This window comes from Mugil cephalus, chromosome 12, assembly GCF_022458985.1.
Source record: "Mugil cephalus isolate CIBA_MC_2020 chromosome 12, CIBA_Mcephalus_1.1, whole genome shotgun sequence".
Lineage (NCBI taxonomy): Eukaryota > Metazoa > Chordata > Actinopteri > Mugiliformes > Mugilidae > Mugil > Mugil cephalus.
Window position 1 is genome coordinate 16217025 of NC_061781.1, and position 26416 is coordinate 16243440.

General features: G+C 36.8%; 2 protein-coding genes across 22 annotated transcripts in view; both read right to left on the reverse strand.

Moving 5' to 3' along the window:
- Positions 1-26416, reverse strand: part of LOC125017405 (uncharacterized protein DDB_G0290685-like) — a 65820-nt gene that overhangs the window by 28009 nt on the left and 11395 nt on the right. For 16 of the 20 annotated variants that reach the window (XM_047600494.1, XM_047600493.1, XM_047600504.1 and 13 more), the window contains exons 1-9: positions 8028-8278; positions 6137-6424; positions 4172-4438; positions 3754-3867; positions 3290-3343; positions 3018-3068; positions 1635-1724; positions 1345-1425; positions 24-182 (exon numbers count right to left, since the gene is read on the reverse strand). The exons of 1 other annotated variant lie outside the window; for it this stretch is intronic. In XM_047600494.1, coding sequence (XP_047456450.1) covers positions 24-182; positions 1345-1425; positions 1635-1724; positions 3018-3068; positions 3290-3343; positions 3754-3867; positions 4172-4438; positions 6137-6424; positions 8028-8076 — 1153 coding nt within the window. In that variant the 5' untranslated portion in view covers positions 8077-8278. Of the gene's footprint in view, positions 1-23; positions 183-1344; positions 1426-1634; positions 1725-3017; positions 3069-3289; positions 3344-3753; positions 3868-4171; positions 4439-6136; positions 6425-8027; positions 8279-19341; positions 19656-26416 lie in introns of those variants that run through there. 3 more of the 20 variants (XM_047600489.1, XM_047600490.1, XM_047600508.1) reach the window with 3 other exon arrangements.
- Positions 9474-13247, reverse strand: LOC125017409 (HMG box-containing protein C28F2.11-like). Of its 2 annotated transcripts, XM_047600514.1 has the most exons (5): positions 13032-13247; positions 12732-12872; positions 11435-11668; positions 10981-11139; positions 9474-10811 (listed from the first exon to the last, which is right to left on the reverse strand). In XM_047600514.1, the coding sequence occupies exons 2-5, from the start codon at positions 12748-12750 to the stop codon at positions 10621-10623; spliced, it is 603 nt and encodes a 200-aa protein (XP_047456470.1). In that variant the 5' UTR covers positions 12751-12872; positions 13032-13247; the 3' UTR covers positions 9474-10620. The 2 variants fall into 2 exon arrangements, with proteins under 2 accessions (XP_047456470.1, XP_047456469.1); XM_047600513.1 differs by lacking the exon at positions 13032-13247 and having other exon boundaries at positions 12732-12921.

Sequence of the window (26416 nt, forward strand, 5' to 3'; positions counted from 1 at the left end):
CAGAATAGATTGTGTGTACTCACTATCATCGTTCAACGCACCAGGCAACACATCATTCATCTTCTCAGGATCTGCAGGGTCACACTGTGAGACTGTTTCCTTTGTAGGTTCTCTGGGCTGGGCGACATTTTCTTTGCTGATTATAGAGTTTCTCATTGGTTTCTTAGGCACAGGGAGTGGAACTGAAACAGGAAAAAGAAATAAAATAATGAATCAGATTATACAGTGTCTACATTGAGAGTTTGGAATTAAACAATACAGTCATGAACATTGATGTTAATAACAGGTAGTGCAGCAAAAGTCATTTGGTTCATGAAATTAGTGACATAAATTTAATTTTATGAACTCATTAACAGTGTTGGGCACGTTACTTTTAAAAAGGGAAACCAGGGAAAGTAACTATTTCGTTACTCTTTTTTGGCTCAAATATGCCCCTACAGCTCTGAACGAATCTTGAAAAGTTTTCATTGTTTTTCTATTTAGTTTCTCCAGTGTCCTGATCCGAGTTAGTGTCTTCGTTGTGTTAAGTGTCCTTAGATGGAGTTTTCAGAGGAAACAGGAGGAGCGTTTGCAGGAGACGTCATTGATTCTTTATCCTCATCTGCCATTATTAAGTTTAAATATGTTTAATAATTTGATTTTTTTTCTTAGCAGGTTTCACAAGCCAGTTGCATAGAGTAGAATTGCATTTACACGTACTTACACAGAACTTTTAATATTTATTGCCCCTCAGACCCCAACTGGCAGACAGATAAGGCTTTCACATTAGCAAAAGTCCCGGGTCGGACCTCCACCTGTGAGAGCTGCGTGCCTGTTTTTTCTTCCCTCATACGTCATCGCGTACATTGCAGATAAAGTTGCAGTTTGTTGATGACCTGAAGAATGGACCTGCCAAACCCCCGCTCTTTCAAAAGGCTGCTGATATTAGAATAAATCACCGTGTCCTGCACAGAGCCCGATATCTGCCTCCAAATCCCCCCTCTCCTCCCTTTCCGTTAATGTGGGAAATATCACTATAGAAGCTGTATGCAAACACAGTCGCCGTTCCATTGCGCTTCCATTAACGATCATGTAACAACACATTTGATTAGTTTGACTGAAAAAAAAGGGAACAACAATCTCTGCCCTTCAGAGATCGAAAACTTGTTTTTGAGCTGAAGCTTCTATAATGATACAGTCTGTCAGGCCTGTCAGGCGCCCCATTTAATTTTCAGTAATGGAAACGGAGTTATAATGATGGAAACAGTAATTAGTTAGATTGCCCCGTTACTGAAAAAAGTAATGCCGTTTATTTTAACGCGGTTACTCCCATCACTGCTTATTAATACAATAAACAAAAGTTACCAGCTGGTGGCTGTCCTCGCTCAAACATTTCTCTTGTTTGTTCAAACGGCATTTGGGGTGTTTCAGGGTCACTGTCTGAGACTGTTGGGAAAAAGAAACAGGAAAAAGAAATAAAATAATGATTCAGATCATACAGTGTCTACATTGAGAGTTTGGAATTAAACAATACAGTCATGAACATTGATGTTAATAACAGGTAGTGCAGCAAAAGTCATTTGGTTCTTGAAATTAGTGACAGAAACTTAATCACTTAATTTTATGAATTCATTAATACAATAAACAAAAAATACCAGCTGGTTTCTCTCCTTGCTGAAATATTTCCCTTTTTTGTTTAAATGACATTTGGTGTGTTTCAGGGTCACAGTCTGAGACAGTTTTCTCTGTGGGAAAAAGAAACAGGAAAAAGAAAGAAAATAATGAATCAGATCATACAGTGTCTACATTGAGAGTTTGGAATTAAACAATACAGTCATGAACATTGATGTTAATAACAGGTAGTGCAGCAAAAGTCATTTGGTTCATGAAATTAGTGACAGAAGCTAAATGACTTCATTTATTAACTCATTCATTTTTTAAGTCCCATCTAAGGCAAAAATAATCATTTAGTTTCAACGTCCTCGTTTTTCTGCATATTATAAATATAATTAAGTCAAGTTAACAATCCATTTCTCAAAAGTTCTTAATCCCAAGTATTCAAGGGTCGTTGTCTATTATCATTAATTCACTAACAAACTTTAGCTTCATATCCTCATCTGCCTACGACTCTGATACAAAAAACAAAAAGAGCACAAACTATTTAGTGTAAAAATACATTACTATTAATCAATGGCATTTTCATGAGTTCTGAAATACAGAAAAAAAAATAATCATAAAATACGTCTTAAAAATAAAGTAAAAATAGTAAGAATGCAGTTAAACACTATGAAAATAAACAAAAAAAAACTAAATTAAAATGTTCAAATTATTAAGCTCACGAGTCTTGTAATGTTTTCATACTACCGATGACTGCTGAGAGGATCATATTTGAAATTATTTTAATGTTGGTAAACAATTACTGGATAATGAATCATCAAATGTTAATTAAGGCAACAATCAATTTCACAGAGGTTTTAATTCAAATAATGTGAGGTTTATTATTATACGATCAATATATTAAGCTAAAGTAATTTTATTTCAAAACAAGAAAAATATTTGTGCAGCAACATCCTTATATAATGCATCAGTGATTATGAATTACATTTAGTGTTAACTACTGTATGTTATATATAACCTCTGTTGTATGCTACAACACAAGATACCTACAAACATAAAGATCTATGCTGTAGTCATGGATATTATCTGAGGCCTAAAACGACAAAAATATCCCTTTTTCTCTGTATAGACGACTCCCTTTCAGCCAATGGACCTGATTAAATCGATAATATTAACAAAAGGATAATTAGAAAGAAAACAACAAAAAGCGTAACTGATTTTCATCATTAAAAATCGGTTTCTCCGTGCCATTTAAAAAAAAAAGGTTATGCCACAGTTCTAGCGCAAAAATACTTAAATTTTTCATAGCAACTGTTGATATTTGTTGTAAATATTTGTTGTAAATTTGTCTACAGCTACTAGTAGTTAATATAGGTGAATAAAACAAAAAAAATCAAAGCAAATCATTCAGTGGCTCTTACCTTGTCCTTTATTGCCAGAGAGGCATGGCTGATTTTCATCATTTGTGGACCCTGAAAATGTGATAATGTACATAGTATAATTGTAACTGTTTGTAAATGTTTATATCCCTATTTCATTTCATTAATCATCAGTTCATCAAAACACTCTTTCAGTTGGGTGTCATTTTCTGATATTTAAGTAAAGGTGATGTTGTCTCCTCCAGCAGTCTGGACTTCTGATTGCTGTTTTAGTATTTACTTACTGATCACTGAATAACAATGCAGCATCATACCTCCTGTTTCACCATGAGATGCCCATTGCTCATCATTTCCTTTGGCAAAGCATGCTGGAATCAAGAAGAAAGCAGAAAGATGCGTTTTATTGCCACTCTGTACATAGTGAAGGTTGGAGTTAATAAAACCAGTCTGTTATTATAGTACATATTACTATAATGTTAGCAGTTTTGACATAATCTCTGAACCTCAAATAACAATGAACCTTTCTCATACAGTCAGCAGTTACCTGTAGCTTTAAGAGAACATAACAATGAATGAAATTTTATTCCAGACTCAAGTCCATAAATACACAAGACAAAACACAATACAGAAAATATAAAAAAAAATAAAAGTCAGTATATAAACATGTACCATTATACCTCCAGTCCAAACAGAGTGGAAGTATAGAGGACACAGCTCAGAGAGGGATTTACAAGTACTATTATGATACCATTCCGTCTCTTCACAATATTAATCTCACCTTTATGCTTTAGTTTGCAGAACAACAACAGAGCCAGAGGAATGACAATAGCTAAGACAACGCCAACGCCAATACCAATACCAATGATACTGTCACTGTCAGTATTTGGATCATCTGCACAGAAACACAAAAAAATATATATATATACATACATACATGTATGTGTACACACACACACACACACACACACACACACACACACACATATAGCAGCCACACAATACGCACACATTACATTAGAATGCAGGACACTGCAATCAAGATTTTTTAATATGAATTTGTCGGCACAGGTAGTAGTAGTAGTGGTAGCTACATTCTATGTAAATGAACTCCTATGTAAATACCATATTGTCTTCAAATATACACATATCATTTATATTATAAATATAAAGTATAACTGATATCTCTGAAATCTTACCAAGGTTGCAATCCTTTGCAGTGAATGTAGTTGATGCTTCAGACACAGGGTTGCTTGCTGTACAAGTGTAAACTTCATCATCAAGTTTACCCCCTAGAGGTATTGTTAAATGTGGTCCAGGCTCTTCATGTGAGCTCCACTGAAACTTTAATAACGACTGAAACTGTCCAGGTTCTGAGGAGCACGTCAGTGTGGCCTGGATTTCAGATGTGTCAGTGCTGCTGTCTGTGCTCTTCTTACAGGATATTGTCGGCTTGGCCACTTTGTCTGTACAAAACAAAAAAAAATAAAACTGCACTTGAACAAACTGTACTTGTAACACACACACAAAAGATATATATATCAGACAGACATGAAATTAAATGAAGGAGCATTTCAGCAACCAGATAACCGATAGCTCATAAAGTTACATAACTAGGGAATCTTCACATGGCGTCTCAGTTGTTTACATTCTCCACCACCTAAGATCAAGTCAAGTCAACTTTATTGTCAATTCTGACATGTGCAACACAATTCAGGATTGAAATTACCGTCCTCAAAGGGAAAGGCTTACGATGCAGCAGCTAAACAAAAAGTGTAAACAAAGCATCCACACTCAACAACAGTCATTTTACCTTGCAGAACATTAGTGTCGGAGCTATTTGCTACTTTGTAATATCCTAATCACTTAATTATTTAGTTATTTTTTGGGGTTTGGGGAATACACTTTTTAGTTTATTTATGATATTAAGTATTTTTTGAGTTAATTTGGGTACTAAACCATGCTTTTATTTTGAAGGTACTGGGTAGCTGGAGTGCACTGGGTGAATTTACATATATGAGTAGGCAGACACAGGTGAGCCAGGCGCCTGGGAGGGCAGATGGTTTTTTTTACCAGGACAAGAGAGGCGGCAAAGGGCCATTGTTCTTTGTTTGTTTGTTTGCCCATGGAGAATAAATCAAAGAAACTTAATTTTTGCCTGGAAAATGGACTTTGTTTATCCTGTGTAAATTCACTCCCTTGGTGTCTCAGTGGCGGTTTGATTTGATTTAGTTTTATTATAGTTTTTATATTGATCTACCTATTCCTTGACCATTTATCTACCTCTGTTCTTTTTTCAAACACATTCATCACCCACTATCATTCCAGTTTTTAATAATGTGTAGGACAGTTCTTAACCCAATGGCCCAATTTCCTTAGATGTTTGTTCTCTGCTTGATGCATGCCAATGATTTGACCCTTCTCAAACAGACTAACATCTTTTACATTACCACAGGATGTGTCTTTCCACATGGATGAAATGAGAAGCTATTGTATCAGTTGGGGTTAAATAACTTGTTGCCAGCTGAAATGCAGTAATTATCCGATAAGAGGCTCGTACCTATTTGTTTAGTTAAATCCAGGCAGTGACTTTCTTTTTGGCCAGGCAGTGTAGTATTTAACTGTGCATCTGTGCACTGTTTAGTCCAGAAGTTCCCAACTTAAGGGTGGTGACGTGACATATTTATTAATCTGTCAGATAAATCCAATGAGAGCACACTACTTCATAAGAAATGAGTGAGACTGGAATGGGAAACAGTGCAGTACTGATACATGACTCATCAGAGAAAGGACATTAGTTAGTGGGGGACTTTAGGTCCAATGGATTGAGGGAAGGGGCATCAGGCTTGTTCCAGTTCATCCCACAGATACTTGATCAGTTTGGGATGTAGTGAATTTTGAGGCCAGGTCAACACCTTGTGCTGTTTTTCATGGTTTGCTCCTAAACCATTTTTGTGTGTGTGTGTGTGTGTGTGTGTGTGTGTGTGTGTGTGTGTGTGTGTGTGTGTGTGTGTGTGTGTGTGTTAGACTGATTCTTTGGTCTAATTTTTTTTCATATATTACGTTAAGGGCATGGGTGTTAATTGTCAACACCCATGCCCTTAAATTAAAGTACCAATGTTAGTAGAATTAAAAAAATATATATATATATTAACAAAACTTACCAATGACTTCCAGATAAAGAACTGATTTTGTCAATTTACTGTTCTTGTATACTTCCAACACATATTCTCCGCTGTCTTCATATCTGAGGTTAGTGATTGTGAGATCTGCAGAACCCCAATCGAGAGTGATCCTGTTTGAAAACGATCCGAACTCCTGTTGCTCATTGCCACTAAACTCCACCACTTTGTTCCCTTTATGCTTCCACAGAATTTCATCAGGGGTATCCTCGTCTGCCTTCAGGGTCACTGTCCCTCCCACCAGTCCATAAGTGGTAGACTGTCCAGCAACTAGACAGAGAGAATGAGAGGTGAAGAAACGAGACCACATGTTTGTAGTAATATTATAGGGTTTGATGACCACACAATATCAAGACTAATATACAACACATTATCAGAGTTTTTAGACTGTAGTTAGAAGTGGGGTTGTGCTGGAATCCGTTGCAAGGAGATCATAATATGTTGGTGCAGGCTGACAAATATTTAAATTATTGTTAAATCAACAGTTGTCTGACAAATGACAAACCTTGACCAAGGGTCTACATGCTAGTTTTTTAATATAGATATAGTTCAAACTGTTCAGACCCAGATAGCAGATATAAACAGGTGGTCCTCATACCTAAACAACAATGACTTTAATTTAAATAGAAATACCTGTGGAACACCACAAACGTGAATCATTTATTGTTCGTAGGAACCTCCCTGAGCTGCATCTTGCATCTCCTCTACTCTCCATGACAGTAGAAAGAAAATGATATAAAAAAATAAATGATTGCACCTTTTGGGTAAACCATTTGATTTTAATATTCCAAATATTCCACTGAGAGAATTTCAGCTTTTTTAAAAATAAATTCATGGACATTATGATGGGCTTTGAAATCCATTTTTTCTATCATTATTTTCAGATGAATTGATAACAATTAATTAATTAATGACAATAAAAATCAAGGAGACAATCTCTAACAAATATATGACACCAATGACTGATTTGTGAGCCATTATAGTGATATAACCCCACCCAGTGATAAAAACCAGGATGACAGTTGAATCTCCCTGTCAGGTATCCGTGAGAAGGAATACCGATCAACACAGGAGGAATGTATTAATAATATTAATGACAATAAATGTAAATTAGTTGCCACCTGTGAGTTGCCAAGTAGGGACATTGTTAGGCTGACATTGAAAATGGTACGAAAAGACATGGAGGCAAGAGATTGACTGCATGCAGGATGACGTAAGAATAAAAGAAGGGGTAACGACTGTGATACATTGAAAATAAACTAAATCAGGCCTCCTATATAAAGTTTAGGACTCTGCGTAAATCAGGAGAAAATCAAGGAGGCGATCTCTAACAGATATATGACACCAATGACTAACTTGTGAGCCATTTTAGTGATATAACCCCACCTAGTGTTGAAAACAAGGATGAGAGTTGAATCTAGGAGGAACATAGGAGGAATGCAACCGATCATGTCTGCTGTATCAAACACCAACAAAGCGTGTTTCGCGGAATAATTGTAGGAACATTCTAACTGCAAGTGTTATTGTGAATTCAAACCAGGTGTACTCCCTGTTATACCGTCAGTATCTATTGTTGTATATGATACAACTATCAAAAAAGGCCACTGTAGAATTAGCCTATTCACTGACAAAGATCAGAAAGTAAACTGGTTTCATTTTCTTTCTTTTCTTTTTTTTTTTTTTTTTACCTGAGGTCCTAGTGTAACGTAAGTAGTCTACCAAGGAAACATAGTTTTGCATAGAAGAATGTGATTTTTAGATTAGATCAGTGATTAACTTTTTGTGCCAAAGTCAACCGGGATAGAGTCTTTACTTCAATAGTTTCCATGTCCGCAAAACATATTAGGCTAAAAAATATAAATGTCAAACTCACCTAGGCAGGGGGTTAGGATCCAGTATGCCAGAATAATTCGACAAATCATTTCAGCAAAACTACTACCCGTCGTGACTGACGTGCCTGAGGCTAACTTTCATTTTTTCGTCAGAAGTAGCTGCAGTTAAAAGGTTGCTGTCCCAAAATGAACCAACATGGATCGTCGTTTATGTCCAACGAGTATAAACTTGTCAAACTCTCGAGAAGAGGTTACCTGGCTTTCAGAGGCTCGGAAAAATAAAGGCAGTAAATCTTCGGGGAATCCGGGATGAAGGACCTTCACAATAAAACCCTCGCAGTATTTATAATTTTGTAATATCCATTATTTGATTTTTTTTTTAAACTTTTTAATGAACTATCGTTCTTAAGAATGTTTAACTGCAGCTGGTGAAGAAAAGCAAAGGTGTCATTTGCTTCTCAGAAGTTAAATTTGGTGTTTTTCACCGCTTCAAACAACGACACCAAAACAACAAAGAAACATACAAAACGTTGCTTTCTTTCCCATGTCAAAATTGAGGCAACCAGTAACAGCCACTCATTTCCCACTGAACATATCCTTCCACGTGAACTTTGGTTAATGTCACGTCTTTGAAGAAATTACTTTCATTGGACTATCCGTGTCTGCGCGTTTACTTTGAAAATCTCCAAGAAAACATTCCGATGTACATGAGATCGCTATGCTAAATCTGTTTCTACCCTGAGCTGGTGGTCTATGTTTCGGTCAAAATACTACAGAGTTTGAAATAAATTCAGCAGTTCTCACAACTCTCATTGTACCAGGTCCAGAATATGTTTTATTTGAATCAAAATAAAAACTACACACCCCTTTGACGACAGTGAGAGTTTCGGTTTCACTATCGGTCAATCTGTCCGTGTTGCGTTCAAATACAGTTGTTTTTTAAGGGTAGTAATCTATGGCCTAGCTTGATTTTTGGTGAACCTAATCCAGGCCTGGAATTTCGTCATTTTAGGGGCAAGGCTACTTGGGCTTTTGTGTTGTCAATTTTTTTGAGGGCACAAAGCCAAAAGCCAGGGCACCAGGGCCATAAAATAAAACAATGATTTAAAGTTCATGTCTCTAATGACTTTAAGAACTAATGACACAGTTGAAACTAACAGGTAAAAAAACATCTCCTACACTACAAATGTCTGAAGATAATATTGAACATATGTAACCTTATCAAACCATTACTCACTTCAAAAACTGTAAAACTTAAACCTATGTCCTCACATAATTTTTGTTCAATTGACACGGAACGTGCATGGATGTTACTACTGTGATTAAATAATATTGACACATAATCAGCTAGGTAAAAATGGCCAACAGCAAATTACAATCAAAAAATATCTGGCCAAATATTCACATATGTATTTCGATTGAATATGAAATTTCCATCCATTTGGATTACATAGTTTTACATAAACTAATAAACTTCATGTGGTGCATATTTGTGAAAAAAATGTGATTTATTTAATAGTAATAAAGAGTTTTTAATATAGAACAACCAGATTTATGCATTTATAAGAAAACAATCACAACCGTAACAGTGGCCTAACAGTAACAGTAACAGTTTTGTATAGTAACAAACCAGTGGTAACTGCATAGATTAAAAAAGTGGCTATGAACAGCCAGCACATATCATATTACGGCAGGAACAAGCAGTAGTAACATTTCCATTTCATTTTTGTCCTCATTTTATTATTTATTTATTTTTTTTACATACTTACCAATATCAGTTTTGTTCAGCCAGGAGGAGTACTTCCTCTCTGACAGCTAAGTTGTGTCGAACTCTGTCATCCTATGGCACACATCAAACTCAAGGCCAATTGTATTGTATCATCTATCAGAACTGCCCCCCAGGTATTTTGCGTGTGCTCCATTGATACTATAAATCCCAGACTGCACTGCAACCGTTCAGCATGTTTGTATCGTAGTAGAACAGCTCCTGAAGCTCCATCAGTCCATATGATTAACCGTTAAAAAGTCAAACCATGAGCATTAGAGCGCTAGATACCACATGTGTCGTATGTCAACAGAGATTTGTACACAGAGACGTAGCACCACTGTACCAGTTGGCAAACAACAGAAAATTGGCTACTGCTTTACTGTAGCACACACGGCAAACAGAAAACTAAACTACAATATAAATGACAGCACCACTACAGCTAACCACCAGTCGGTTAACACATAATATACAGAGCATTTCATTAAATTCACACTTTCCCATGCGTGCATGTGACACACCACATCACCACATCACACTCAACTTTACTTTTATCAACAGCTTCACCTTCGTCTGCCTTCTCTGTTCTGCTGTGTGAATCACTGTTATTCCTCTTCTCTTCCTGAGTCTGCTTGTTCAGTCTGAGAGGGCTCTTGACAGGTATTGGTGGTAATGTGGTCTGGTTTTGGTGTCACTGGGTTCTGAGGCTACTGAGAGTTTTCTAAAGGAATATTCTTTCCCTTTTTGTCATCTTCTTTGTCAACATCTGGTTCATTATCTTCAGAAACTTTTTTATGTCTGTCCTCCTGGTCGTCTTCTCCTGAGTGTGTTTCCATGTCTGCTTACTTTTAATTTGGCTCATGGACCATTTATGCTTCTGCACCTTTCTGTTCAGGGCTGGTCCCCTCATCTAACCCGCTGGATTCTTTTCCTTGATCTGAGTTGACGTCTTCCTTGTGTTCACCATCCTGAGATGGAGAGTTTTCAGAGGAAACAGCAGGAGGAGTATTTGCAGAAGACGTCATTGATTCTTTATCATCATCTGGCTTTTTGTCTGACTCTGAAACAGACGGAAAAGAGTAAAAAATAGAGTGCTGAGCTGATCTTCATCAATCAATCAGCTCATTTCAACAGTTTAGCTGCATTTACATCTTCCAACATTGGTCATGATGGAACTCAACAACACTGACTAGCAGTGGATGATAGTAGAATAGATTGTGTGTACTCACTATCGTCATTCAACGCACCAGGCAACACATCATTCATCTTCTCAGGATCTGCAGGGTCACACTCTGAGACTGTTTTCTCTGTAGGTTCTCTGGGCTGGGCAACATATTTTTTGCTGATTGTAGAGTCTCTAAATGGTTTCTCAGGCACAGGGGGTCGATCTGAAACAGAGTCATTTGGTTCATGAAATTAGTGACAGAAGCTCAATGACTTCATTTATTAACTCATTCATTTTTTAAGTCCCATCTAAAGCAAAAATAACAACCACTAAGGTTCAGCTTCTCACATGTGACTGTTTTCCTCTCGTTTCTCTACATATTATAGATATAATTAAGTAAGTTGAGTTAACAATCCATTTCTCAAAAGTTCCTAATCCAAAGTATTTAAGGTTCATTGATTATTATTAATAATTATTTTAATGGTGACATCAATTGTCTACTACAATAAAAAAATTACCTGCTGATTTCTCTCCTCCAGTTTTTGGCTCAGATTGTTGTTGTTTCATGTCTTGATCTGGACTTTGGGGGTTTTCATTGTTTTTCTCTTCAGTTTCTCCAGCGTCCTGATCTGAGTTGGTGTCTTCCTTGTGTTCAGCGTCCTTAGATGGAGGGTTTTCAGAGGAAACAGGAGGAGGAGCATTTGCAGGAGACGTCATTGATTCTTCATCCTCATCTGCCTTTTTGTCAGATTCTGAAATAGATGGAAAAGAGTAAGAAATAGAGTAAAAAGTTGCTCATCTGCTAAGAACTTGCAAAAGAAGTTTAAATAATATAAAATCTTACTCCATGGAAGTTTAATAATGACAAAAAGTCATTATCAAAGAAATCAACTGACTGAATGGAAGTAAATAAATAATTATAATGTTGATCAAATTTACACCCTGTTCTGGCTTAATGCCACTTGTAGAAATAAAGTTTGACTTGTCAAAGCTGATAAATGTTATTATTATAGATACAGGGTGTGAACTGGTGGAGGATGATTCATTTCATCATCTTCTCTGGAACCACAAAATTCTAAAATGTTATAAATTAACAATCAATAGTGAATCTATGTCTGTACAGTAATAGAGAATGGTGCACACTTCCATTCCCACTACATGGCACTATGTAACTGGGGTTAATTGGTTATAATCACCCACAGGACGTGCACGATGCTTTCGTCACACAGCTTCTCACATGTGATTGTTTTCCTCTTGTTTCTCTACATATTATAGATTAAATTAAGTCAGTTAAGTTAACAATCCATTTCTCAAAAGTTCTTAATCCAAAGTATTCAAGGGTCATTGTTTATTGTCACGGCCCGATTGCTGTTTGTAGTTGTGGTGTGTCTCATTTTGAATCAGGTGTGTTGGAGCAGGAAACATCTGAAACATGCAGGGCAGGTTTCCCTGAGGACCAGGATTGGGAAACACTGATTAAGGGAGAACAAAATCCAAACCTACATGTCCCTGTGTGAAAAAGTGATTGCCCCCTAAACCTAATAACTTGTTGGGACACCCTCAGCAGCAACAACTGCAATGAAGTGTTTGCATTAACTTGCAATGAATCTTTTACAGCACTGTGGAGGAATTTTGGTCCACTCATCTTTGCATCTTTCAGAGTTTTTGAGCATGAACCACCTTTTTAAGGTCATGCCACAGCATTTCACATTGACTAGTGTGTATCTGGTTCACATAGTTTCCAAACCTGGCTGTTCAGAAGCAGTGGATGATTGCAGAATAGATTGTTTAACTCACTATCGTCGTTCAACGTACCAGGCAGCACATCATTCATCTTCTCAGGATCTGCAGGGTCACACTCTGAGATGGTTTTCTTTGTAGTTTCTCTGAACTGGGTGACATCTTTGTTGTTTCTAGCGGGATCTCGATGAGTGTTTTTACGCCCAGGGGTAAAATCTGAAACAGAGGGGAAAACAATGATGTAAGAGACCATATGTAATCTACATTCAGAGTTTTTGTTTTTTTAAAATATTATACATCACATACAATACTAAATTAATTAAATTAATCATTCACTGGTGTGATCAATTGCCTTTTGCAGGAAACAAAAATTACCTTTTGATTTCTCTTCTTGAATTTTTTTTTCTATACGCTCAGCTTCTTCACGAACGTTGACCACACCCGAGTTGGCAGCTTTCTTGTGTTGAGTAACAGACTCTGATACAGAAAATAAAAGCAGCACAAACTATTTAGTATAAAAAGACATTACTCTAAATCAATGGCTTTCTCATGAGTGCTGAAATACAGAAAATATCATAAAATACTCCTTAAAAATATAGCAAACATAAATAGATAGAATGTAGTCACTATAAAAATGTCTTAACATAAATCTAAATTTTCACAGTATTAAGTTCAAGAGTTGAGTAATGTTTCTAGACTTCAACTCTGAATCCTATTCAGCAGCTTTCAGATGACTTCTTTACTTGTCACTGCTGAGAGGAGCACATTCAAATTTATTTTAATGTTGGTAAATAATTACTGGATAAAGAATGATCAATTTTTAATTAAGGCACCATTGTCGCGTGCAGCAAGCGTGTGTGGATCAATTGTGGAAAGAGCGATTGACAGCATGGCAGAAAGCCAGCCTGAGCTTTTAGTTGAAAAGAAAGGTAGGACAACTTCGGTCATTTGGAGGCATTTTGGATTCAAATTAACGGACGTGGAGCAGAAGGAGATTGTTTGCAAAGTTTGTTGCGCGGTCGTGTCCGCACCCCAAAGCAACACGACAAATTTATTTAACCATTTAAAGTTCTGCCATATAGTGGTCTATGAAAAAGCATTGAAGGAGCAAAAAACTCAAAAAAGCGCGTCAACTTCAGCCACCCAAACCGCAACACAGTCCTCCATTGAGGACACTCTTTACAATGCCACTCCATATTCCACCGGCTCCCAGCAACAGCGAGAGATATTTAAAGTCGAGTTGTGGTGGTTCAATAAATACTTTTTTTTTTTAAATCAATGAATAATCGTGTTTATGAATCGTGACTTCAATATCAATCAAAATAATCGTTGTTATTATTTTTTTCCATAATCGTCCAGCCCTAATATCTGTCCTTTAACATTATGCTAAAGTACTTTTATTTCAAAATAAAACAAAACAAATATTTGTGCAGTATATATACTATGCATCAGTAATTATGAAATACATTTAGTGTTAATTACTGGATGTTATGTATAACCTCTGTTGTATGCTACAACACAAGATACCTACAAACATAAAGATCTATGCTGTAGTCATGGATATTATCTGAGGCCTAAAAGAAAAATGTGGATATTCAGAAAATCTGTTGAGAATTTATTATCACAATAAACTACTTCAATGAAAAGGTATCCTTTTTTCTCTGTATAGGCTTCTCCCTTTCAGTCATTGGACCTGATTAAATCAATAATAACATTAACGGAAGGATAATTAGAAAGAAAACAACAAAAAGTGTAATTGTTTTTCATCATTGTTAAACAATTCTCAGTGTCATTTTAAGAACAAATGGTTTTGCCACCGTTGAAGCACACAAATACTTAAACATTTCATAGCAACTGTTGATATCTGTTGTAAATTTGTCTACAGCTACTAGTAGTTAATATAAGTGAATAAAACACAAAAATCAAAGAGCAAATCATTCAGTGGCTCTTACCTTGTCTTATATTGCCAGAGAGTAGTGACTGACGTTCTTCATCATTTGTGGAACCTGAAAATGTGATAATGTGCAAAACTGTAATTGTCTTGTAATTTTTATATCCCTATTTAATTTGCATTAATCAGTTCATCAAACACTCTTTCAATTGGGTGCAGTTTCTGTCTAAAACCACATTTTATATACATATAAACACACACACAGCATTAACAGATTAACAGCTTGTTCTTTACAATAGTTGGAAGAGTCTTGACACTTACTTAGATTATTTTTGGCATAAGGCCGAAGTGGCTGACTGGACACAGATGTGGGTTCTCTGCTAGGAGTTTGGCCTCTCTGGTTTACTGACCCTGAAACAGATTAAAATACAAACTTAATTTAAAAGTATAAAAGAAAGAGAACAAGAGAAAGTGACAGAGAAATAAATAAATGTGACATTAACAGCTTGTTCTTTATGACTGCTGAACACCATGTGATATTTAAGTAAAGGTGATGTTGTCTCCTCCAGCAGTCTGGACTTCTGATTGCTGTTTTAGTATTTACTTACTGATCACTGAATAACAATGCAGCATCATACCTCCTGTTTCACCACGGGATGCCCGTTGCTCATCATTTCCTTTGGCAAAGCATGCTGGAATCAAGAAGAAAGCAGAAAGATGCAATGTGATTTAATGCCATTCTGTACATAGTGAAGGCTGGAGTCAATAATATCAGCAGTCTGTTTTTATTGTGCATATTACTATAATGTTAGCAGTTTTGACATAACCTCTGATCCTCAAATATCAATGAACCTTTCTCATATAGTCAGCTGTTTTAAGAGAACATAAGAATGAATGAAACTTTATTCCAGACTCAAGTCCATAAATACACAAGACAAAATACAATACAGAAAAATAAATAAATAAAAGTCAGTATATAAACATGTACCACTATACCTCCAGTCCAAACAGAGTGGAAGTATAGTGGACACAGCTCAGAGAGGGATTTACAAGTACCATAATGATACCATTCTGTCTCTTCACAATATTAAGCTCACCTTTATGCTTTCGTTTGCAGAACAACAACAGAGCCAGAGGAATGACAATAACTAAGACAACGCCAACGCCAATGACAATGCCAATACCAATGTAACTGCTACTGCTACTGTCAATGTCGACATTCGGAACACCTGCACAGAAACACAAAAAAATATATATATACACATATATGTAAGTATACACACACACACACACACACACACACACACACACACACACACACACACACATATAGCAGCCACACAATATGCACACATTACATTAGAATGCAGGACACTGCAATCAAGGTTTTTTAATATGAATTTGTCGGCACAGGTAGTAGTAATAGTGGTAGCTACATTCTATGTAAATGAACACCTATGTAAATTCCATATTGGCTTCAAATATACACATATCGTTTATATTATAAATATAAAGTATAACTGATATCTCTGAAATCTTACCAAGGTTGCAATTCTTTGCAGCGAATGTAGCTGATGCTTCAGACACAGGGTTGATTGCTGTACAAGTGTAAACTTTATCATTGAGTTCATCCCCTAGAGGTATTGTTAAATATGGTCCAGGCTCTTCATGTGAGCTCCACTGAAACTTTATTGACTGAAACCGTCCAGGTTCTGAGGAGCACGTCAGTGTGGCCTGGATTTCAGATGTGTCAGTGCTGTTGTCTGTGTTTACATCACAGGATATTGTCGGCTTGGCCACTTTGTCTGTACAAAACAAAAAAATATAAACGATGGCAAACTGCACTTGAACAAACTGTACTTGTAACACACACAAAAAAATATATATATCAGACAGACATGAAATTAAATGAAGGAGCATTTCCTGTGGCTAGATAACTGATAGCTCATAAAGTTACATAACTAGGGAATCTTCACATGGCATCTCAGTTGTTTACATTCTCCACTTCCTCAATTCTGACATGTGCAACACAATTCAGGACTGAAATTACCATCCTCAAAGGGAAAGGCTTACGATGCAGCAGCTAAACATTTTACCTTGCAGAACATTAGTGTCGGAGCTATTTGCTACTTTGTAATATTCTAATCACTTAATTATTTAGTTATTTTTTGGGGTTTAGTTTGAGGAATACACTTTTTAGTTTATTTATGATATTAAGTATTTTTTGAGTTAATTTGGGTACTGAACCATGCTTTTATTTTGAAGGTACTGTGTAGCTGGAGCGCACTGGGTAAGTTTACATATATGAGTAGGCAGACACAGGTGAGCCAGGCACCTGGGAGGGCAGATGGTTTTTTACCAGGGCAAGAGAGGCGGCAAAGGGCCATTGTTCTTCGTTTGTTTGTTTGCCCATGGAGAATAAATCAAAGAAACTTAATTTTTGCCTGGAAAATGGACTTTGTTTACCCTGCGTAAATTCAATTCGCCACTATCATTCCAGTTTTTAATAATGTGTAGGACAGTTCTTAACCCAATGGCCCAATTTCCTTAGATGTTTGTTCTCTGCTTGATGCATGCCAATGATTTGACCCTTCTCAAAAGGACATCTTTTACATTACCACAGGATGTGTCTTTCCACATGGATGAAATGAGAAGCTATTGTATCAGTAGGGGTTAAATAACTTGTTGCTAGCTGAAATGCAGTAATTATCTGATAAGAGGCTCGTACCTATTTGTTTAGTTAAATCCAGGCAGTGACTTTCTTTTTGGCCAGGCAGTGTAGTATTTAACTGTGCATCTGTGCACTGTTTAATCCAGAAGTTCCCAATTTAAGGGTGGTGATGTAACATATTTATTAATCTGTCAGATAAATCCAATGAGAGCACACTACTTCATAAGAAATGAGTGAGACTGGAATGGTAAACAGTGCAGTACTGATACATGACTCATCAGAGAAAGGACATTAGTTAGTGGGGGACTTTAGGTCCAATGGATTGAGGGAAGGGGCATCAGGCTTGTTCCAGTTCATCCCACAGATACTTGATCAGTTTGGGATGTAGTGAATTTTGAGGCCAGGTCAACACCTTGTGCTGTCTTTCATGGTTTGTTTCCAAACCATTTTTGTGTGTGTGTGTGTGTGTGTGTGTGTGTGTGTGTGTGTGTGTGTGTGTGTTTGTGTGTCTGTGTTAGGCTGCATCCTGCTGGGGATGACTGATTCTTTAGTCTAATTTTTTTTCATATATTACGTTAAGGGCATGGGTGTTAACAATTAACACCCAGGCCCTTAAATTAAAGTACCAATGTTAGTAGAATTTAAAAAAGGAAATATATATATATAAAGAAAACTTACCCATGACTTCCAGATAAAGAACTGATTTTGTCAATTTACTGTTCTTGTATGTTTCCAACACATATTCTCCGCTGTCTTCATATCTGAGGTTAGTGATTGTGAGATCTGCAGAACCCAGACCGAGAGTGATCCTGTTTGAAAATGATCCGAACACCTCTTCATCCTTGCCACTGACCTCCACCACTTTGTTCCCTTTATAAATCCACAGAATTTCATCAGGGGTATCCTCGTCTGCCTTCAGGGTCACTGTCCCTCCCACCAGTCCATAAGTAGTAGACTGTCCAGCAACTAGACAGATAGAATGAGAGGTGAAGAAACAAGACCACATGTTTGTAGTAATATTATAGTATGATGACCACACAATATCAAGACTAATATACAACACATTATCATAGTTTTTAGTTAGAAGTGGGGTTGTGCTGGAATCCGTTGCAAGGAGATCGTAATATGTTGGTGGAGGCTGACAAATATTTAAATTATTGTTCAATCAATCAACAGTTGTCTGAAAAATCACAAACCTTGACCAAGGGTCTACATGCTAGTTTTTTAATATAGATATAGTTTACACTGTTCAGACCCAGATAGCAGATATAAACAGGTGGTCATCATACCTAAACAACAATGACTTTAATTTAAACAGAGATACCTGATGAACACCACAAACGTGAATCATTTATTGTTCGTAGGAACCTCCCTGAGCTGCATCTTGCATCCCCTCTACTCTCCATGACAGTAGAAAGGAAGTGACATAAAAAAAAATGATTGCACCTTTTGGGTAAACCATTTGATTTTAATATTCCAAATATTCCACTGAGAGAATTTCAGCTTTTTTAAGAATCAATTCATGGACATTATGATGGGCTTTAAAATCCATTTTTTTTTCCTATTATTATTTTCAGATGAATTAATAACAATTAATATTATTAATAATATTAATGACAATAAATGTAAATTAGTTGCCACCTGTGAGTTGCCAAGTAGGGACATTGTTAGGCTGACATTGAAAATGGTACAAAAAGACAAGGAGGCAAGAGATTGACTGCATGTAGCTGATCTTGTCTGATTTATCAGAAACACCAACAAAGCCTGTTTCGCGGAATAATTGTAGGAACATTCTAACTGCAAGTGTAAATGTGAATTCAAACCAGGTGTATTTCCTGTTATACTATTGTTGTATATGATACAACTATCAAAAAAGGCCACTGTATAATAAGCCTATTCACTGACAAAGATCAGAAAGTAAACTGGTTTCTTTTTTACCTGAGGTCCTAGTGTAACGTAAGTAGTCTACCAAGGAAACATAGTTTTGCATAGAAGAATGTGATTTTTAGATTAGATCAGTGATTAACTTTTTGTGCCAAAGTCAACCGGGATATAGTCTTTACTTCAATAGTTTCCATGTCCATAAAAACATATTAAGCTAAAAATATAAAAGTCAAACTCACCTAGGCAGGGGGTTAGGATCCAGTATGTCAGAATAATTCGACAAATCATCTCTGCAAAACTACTACCCGTCGTGACTGACGTGCCTGAGGTTAACTTTCATTTTTTCGGCAGAAGTAGCTGCAGTTAAAAGGTTGCTGTCCCAAAGTCAACCAACATGGATCGTCGTTTATGTTCAACGAGTATATAATTGTTAAACTCTCGAGAAGAGGTTACCTGCGCTCTCTGGTGCTCGGACAAATGAAAGCAGGCGAGCATCAGGTACTCCGGGATGAAGGACCTTCACAATAAAACCCTCGCAATATTTATAATTTTGTAATATCCATTGGTTGGATTTTTTTTTTTTTTTTTTTTTAACTTTTTAATGAACTACCGTTCTTAGGAGTGTATAACTGCAGCTGGTGAAGAAAAGCAAAGGTGTCATTTGCTTCTTAAATTTTGTGTTTTTCACCGCTTCAAACAACGATACCAAAACAACAGAGAAACAAACAAAACGTTGCTGTCTTTCCCATGTCAGTATTGAGGTAACCAGTAACAGCCACTCATTTCCCACTGAACATATCCTTCCACGTGAACTTTGGTTAATGTCACGGCTTTGAAGAAATTACTTTCATTGGATTCTCCGTGTCTGCGCGTTTACTTTGAAAATCTCCAAGAAAACATTCCGATGTACATGAGATCGCTATGCTAAATCTGATGCTATCCTGAGCTGGTGGTCTATGTTAAAATAGAATATACCGAGTTTGAAATAAATTCAGCAGTTCTTACAACTCTCATTGTACCAGGTCCAGAATATGTTTTATTTGAATTAAAATGAAAACGACATACACCTTTGACGACAGTGAGAGTTTCGGTTTCACTATCGGTCAATCTGTCCGTGTTGCGTTCAAATACAGTTGTTTTGTAAGGGTAGTAGTCTATGGCCTAGCTTGATTTTTGGTGAGGCGTAATCCAGGCCTGGAATATCGTCATTTTAGGGGCAAGGCTACTTGGGCTTTTGTGTTGTCAATTTTTTTGAGGGCACAAAGCCAAAAGCCAGGGCACCAGGGCCATAAAATAAAACAATGATTTAAAGTTCATGTCTCTAATGAGTTTAAGAACTAATGACACAGTCGAAACTAACAAACAGGTAAAGAAACATCTCCTACACTACAAATGTCTGAAGAAAATATTGAACATATCTAACCTTATCAAACCATTACTCACTTCAAAAACTGTAAAACTTAAACCTATGTCCTTCCATAATGTTCAATTGACACTGAACGTGCATGGATGTTATTACTGTGATTGAAAAATACTGACACATAATCAGCTAGGTAAAAATGGCCAACGAGAAATTACAATAAAAAATATCAGGCCAAATATTTACATATGTATTTCGATTGAATATGAAATTTGCATCCATTTGGATTACATAGTTTTACATAAACTAATAAACTTCATGTGATGTATATTTGTGAGAAAAAAAATGTGATTTATAAACCCCAAAACAACCAGATTTGTGTATTTATAAGAAAACAATCTTAAATATATGGCCTAAATATTTATTATGGAGTGTACAGTGACAAAACAGTGCTAACTGTTTAAAAAAGTGGCTATGAACAGCCAGCACATATCATATTACGGCAGGAATAAACAGTAGTAACATTTCCATTTGTTTCCTTATTTTTTTTTTTTTACATATATACCAATAACAGTTTTGTTCAGCCAGGAGGAATACTTCCTCTCTGACAGCTAAGTTGTGGCAAACTCTGTCATCCTATGGCACACATCAAACTCAAGGCCAATTGTATTGTATCATCTATCAGAACTGCCCCCCAGGTATTTTGCGTGTGCTCCATTGATACGATCGATAGATGGATAGATAGATGCTTTATTAACATGCTTTTTTTTTTTTTTTTTTACAGGCACTCAACACCATACATACTATATATATAACAGGAAGAACACAATCTACTGTATACGTTATTTACAGAATTATAAAAAATAATTGAATTGGAACAAATAAATCCCAGACTGCATTGCAACAGTTGCCTTGCCAACCGTTCACCATGTTTGTATAATAGTAGAACAGCTTCTGAAGCTCCATCAGTCCATATGATTAACCATTAAAACATCAAACCATGAGCATTAGAGCGCTACATACCACATACTTCAATATGTTAACAGACATTTTTACACAGAGACGTAGCACCGCTGTACCAAGAATGCAAACAACAGAAAGTCGGCTACTGCTTCACTGTAGCACACACGGCAAACAGAAAACTAAACTAAAATATAAATGACAACACCTCTACAGCTAACCACCAGTCGGGTAACACATAATATACAGAGCATTTTGTTAAATTCACACTTTCCCCTGCGTGCATGTGACACACCACATCACCACACACGACTTTGTTTTTATCAACAGCTTCACCTTCGTCTGCCTTCTCTGTTCTACTGTGTGAATCACTGTTATTCCTCTTCTCTTCCTGAGTCTGCTTGTTCAGTCTGAGAGGGCTCTTGACAGGTATTGGTGGTAATGTGGTCTGGTTTTGGTGTCACTGGGCTCTGAGGCGACTGAGAGTTTTCTAAAGGAATATTCTTTTACTTTTTGTCACCTTCTTTGTCAACATCTGGTTCATTATCTTCAGAAACTTTTTTATGTCTGTCCTCCTGGTCGTCTTCTCCTGAGTGTGTTTCCATGTCTGCTTGCTTTTAATTTGGCTCATGGATCATTTATGCTTCTGCACCTTTCTGTTCAGGGCTGGTTCCCTCTTCTAACCTGCTGGATTCTATTCCTTGATCTGAGTTGACGTCTTCCTTGTGTTCACCATCCTGAGATGGAGAGTTTTCAGAGGAAACAGCAGGAGGAGCATTTGCAGGAGACATCATTGATTCTTTATCATCATCTGGCTTTTTGTCTGAATCTGAAACAGACGGAAAAGAGTAAAAAATAGAGTGCTGAGCTGATCTTCTTGCTGGGTTAAATCAGCTCATTTCAACAGTTTAGCTGCATTTACATCTTCCAACATTGGTCATGATGGGACTCAACAACACTGACTAGCAGTAGGTGATAGTAGAATAGATTGTGTGTACTCACTATCATCGTTCAACGCAGCAGGCAACACATCATTCATCTTCTCAGGATCTGCAGGGTCATACTCTGAGACTGTTTTCTCTGTAGGTTCTCTGGGCTGGGCGACATTTTCTTTGTCGTTTCTAAACTTTCTAAATGATTTCTTAGGCACAGGGGGTGGAACTGAAACAGAGGAAAAAGAAATAAAATAATGAATCAGATCATACAGTGTCTACATTGAGAGTTTGGAATTAAACAATACAGTCATGAACATTGATGTTAATAACAGGTAGTGCAGCAAAAGTCATTTGGTTCATGAAATTAGTGACAGAAGCTCAATGACTTCATTTATTAACTCATTCATTTTTTAAGTCCCATCTAAAGCAAAAACAACAACCACTTAGGTTCAGCTTCTCACATGTGACTGTTTTCCTCTCGTTTCTCTACATATTAAAGATATAATTAAGTCAGTTGAGATAACGATACATTTCTCAAACGTTCTCAATCCAAAGTATTCAAGGGTCATTGTTTATTATTGTAAATTATTTTAATGGGGACATCAACTGTCTACTGCAATAAAAAAAAAAAATACCTGCTGATTTCTCTCCTTCAGTTTTTGGCTCAGATTGTTGTTGTTTCATGTCTTGATCTGGACTTTGGGGATTTTCATTGTTTTTCTCTTCAGTTTCTACAGCGTCCTGATCTGAGTTGGTGTCTTCCTTGTGTTCAGCATCCTTAGATGGAGAGTTTTCAGAGGAAACAGGAGGAGGAGCATTTGCAGAAGATGTCATTGATTCTTCATCCTCATCTTCCTTTTTGTCTGACTCTGAAACAGATAGAAAAGAGTAAAAAATAGAGTAAAAAGTCACTCATCTGATAAGAACTTGCAAAAGAAGTTTAAATAATATAAATTTTACTCCATGGAAGTTTAATAATGACAAGAAGTCATTATCTAACAAATCAACTGACTGCATGGAAGTAAATAAATAATTACAATGTTAATCAAATTTACACCCTGTTCTGGCTTAATGCCACTTGTAGAAATAAAGTTTGACTTGTCAAAGCTAATAAATGTAATTATTATGGATACAGGGTGTGAACTGGTGGAGGATGATTCATTTCATCATCTTCTCTGGAACCACAAAATTCTAAAATGTTATAAATTAACAATCAATAGTGAATCTGTGTCTGTACAGTAATAGAGAATGGTGCACACTTTTATTCCCACTACATGGCACTATGTAACTGGGGTTAATTGGGTATAATCACCCACAGGACGTGCACGATGCTTTCATCACACACCATCAACTAAGGTCTTCAGCTCGAAACGATAAAAAGCTCAGTAATGTCACCACACACATCATGGCAGAGTTGAAGAGGCCAAGGAATATGTTTATGGAGGAAGCAAAGCTGAGGAAAGTAAGTAAGAGGCTGGATAAGATTAAATATCTGACTGGCTTAGTTGATGGTGAGACGTTAAAGAAACAAAAGGCTCAAAGAAAGATGCTGAGCTGATCTTCTTGCTGGGTTAAATCAGCTCATTTCAACAGTTTAGCTGCATTTACATCTTCCAACATTGGTCATGATGGAACTCAACAACACTGACTAGCAGTGGATGATAGCAGAATAGATTGTGTGTACTCACTATCATCGTTCAACGCACCAGGCAACACATCATTCATCTTCTCAGGATCTGCAGGGTCATACTCTGAGGCTGTTTTCTCTGTAGGTTCTTTGGGCTGGGCGACATTTTCTTTGTCGTTTCTAAACTTTCTAAACGATTTCTTAGGCACAGGGGGTTGATCTGAAACAGAGGAAAAAGAAATAAAATAATGATTCAGATCATACAGTGTCTACATTGAGACTTTGGAATTAAACAATACAGTCATGAACATTGATGTTAATAACAGGTAGTGCAGCAGAAGTCATTTGGTTCATGAAATTAGTGACAGAAGCTCAATGACTTCATTTATTAACTCATTCATTTTTTAAGTCTCATCTAAAGCAAAAACAACAACCACTTAGGTTCAGCTTCTCACATGTGACTGTTTTCCTCTCGTTTCTCTACATATTATAGATATAATTAAGTCAGTTGAGTTAACGATACATTTCTCAAAAGTTCTCCTCCAAAGTATTCAAGGGTCATTGTTTATTATTGTTAATTATTGTAATGGTGACATCAACTGTCTCCTACTACTACTTCCAAAATTACCTGCTGATTTCTCTCCTTCAGTTCTTGGCTCAGATTGTTGTTGTTTCATGTCTTGATCTGGACTTTGGGGGTTTTCATTGTTTTTCTCTTCAGTTTCTCCAGCATCCTGTTCTGAGTTGGTGTCTTCCTTGTGTTCAGTGTCCTTAGATGGAGAGTTTTCAGAGGAAACAGGAGGAGGAGCATTTGCAGAAGACGTCACCGATTCTTCATCCTCATTTTTGTCTGACTCTGAAACAGAAAAGAGTGAAAAATAGAGTAAAAAGTCAGTCATCTGCTAAGAACTTGCAAAAGAAGTTTAATATAAAATCTTACTCCATGGAAGTTTAATAATGACAAAAAGTCATTATCTAGGAAATGAACTGACTGCATGGAAGTAAATAAATAATTATAATGTTGATCAAATTTACACCCTGTTCTGGCTTAATGCCACTTGTAGAAATAAAGTTCGACTTGGCAAAGCTAATAAATGTAATTATGCATACAGGGTGTGAACTGGTGTGTTCCTGCTATCAACTGCTAGCATTGTCTGTGTCCCTTGAGCTGCCTGGAGTGAGGCCTAAGTGCTTTGGATGCCAGACTTAGATTCCCGCTAAACCTCCAAAAGAGGTTCTTGGGACACCGGTTTGAGTGGGCGGTGGAGGTGCCGTCCGTCCTCAAGGGGATCATGAGGTCTTCGGTAGCGGTATTGATGGACTGTGTGCGCTTGATGGGACCCAGAGGGAGTGTGTCGTGAGAAGTGCTTTGGAGATCTGGTTCATAGGACCACAGTATGTCTGTGCCCGGATCCAGACTCTACGGGCGGACATGCTCCGTTTGAATTTACATCCCTCCCTCACAAGTACAAGTACAAGGAGACACCATTCGACACGGTCCATGCCGCTGTTGCTATGCAACTGGTCCAACGGCCGAACACCTCGGACACTGTTTTTGCCAACTTGTATATGATGCTAATTCTGTACATTCTTTTTGATTACATTGTTTCTTTTTATTTAATTTAATCTAACTTATTTCATCTTTGTGTTTTTTATGAGTGTTGACTTTTATGTGCAATGAAGTTACGGTGACAAAGTAATTTCCCTCGTGGAAACAATATAGAGTAATACAGTCGTGAACATTGATGTTAATAACAGGTAGCGCAGCAAAAGTCATTTGGTTCATGAAATTAGTGACAGAAGCTCAATGACTTCATTTATTAACTCATTCATTTTTTAAGTCCCATCTAAAGCATAAATTAAACCACTTATGTTCAGCTTCTCACATGTGACTGTTTTCCTCTCGTTTCTCTACATATTATAGATATAATTGAGTCAGTTGAGTTAACAATCCATTTCTCAAAAGTTCTTAATCCAAAATATTCAAGGGTCATTGTTTATTATTGTTAATTATTTTAATGGTGACATCAACTGTCTCCTACTACTACTTCCAAAATTACCTGCTGATTTCTCTCCTTCAGTTTTTGGCTCAGATTGCTGTTGTTTCATGTCTTCATCTGGACTTTGGGGGTTTTCATTATTTTTCTCTTCAGTTTCTCCAGCGTCCTGATCTGAGTTGGTGTCTTCCTTGTGTTCAGTGTCCTTAGATGGAGAGTTTTCAGAGGAAACAGGAGGAGGAGCATTTGCAGAAGACGTCACCGATTCTTCATCCTCATTTTTGTCTGACTCTGAAACAGAAAAGAGTGAAAAATAGAGTAAAGAGTCAGTCATCTGCTAAGAACTTGCAAAAGACGTTTAATATAAAATCTTACTCCATGGAAGTTTAATAATGACAAGAAGTCATTATCTAGGAAATGAACTGACTGCATGGA

Excerpts from the sequence above, each read along its gene's own strand:
- LOC125017409 (XM_047600513.1), bottom strand. The coding sequence starts at position 12,909 with ATGGTCTCTTACATCATTGTTTTCCCCTCTGTTTCAGATTTTACCCCT. Across the intron at positions 11,669-12,731 it reads GATGAATGATGTGCTGCCTG|AATCTGACAAAAAGGCAGAT; the intron begins GTACGTTGAACG and ends CATCTATTTCAG. Across the intron at positions 11,140-11,434 it reads TGGAGGAGAGAAATCAGCAG|ATCGACCCCCTGTGCCTGAG; the intron begins GTAATTTTTTTA and ends ACTCTGTTTCAG.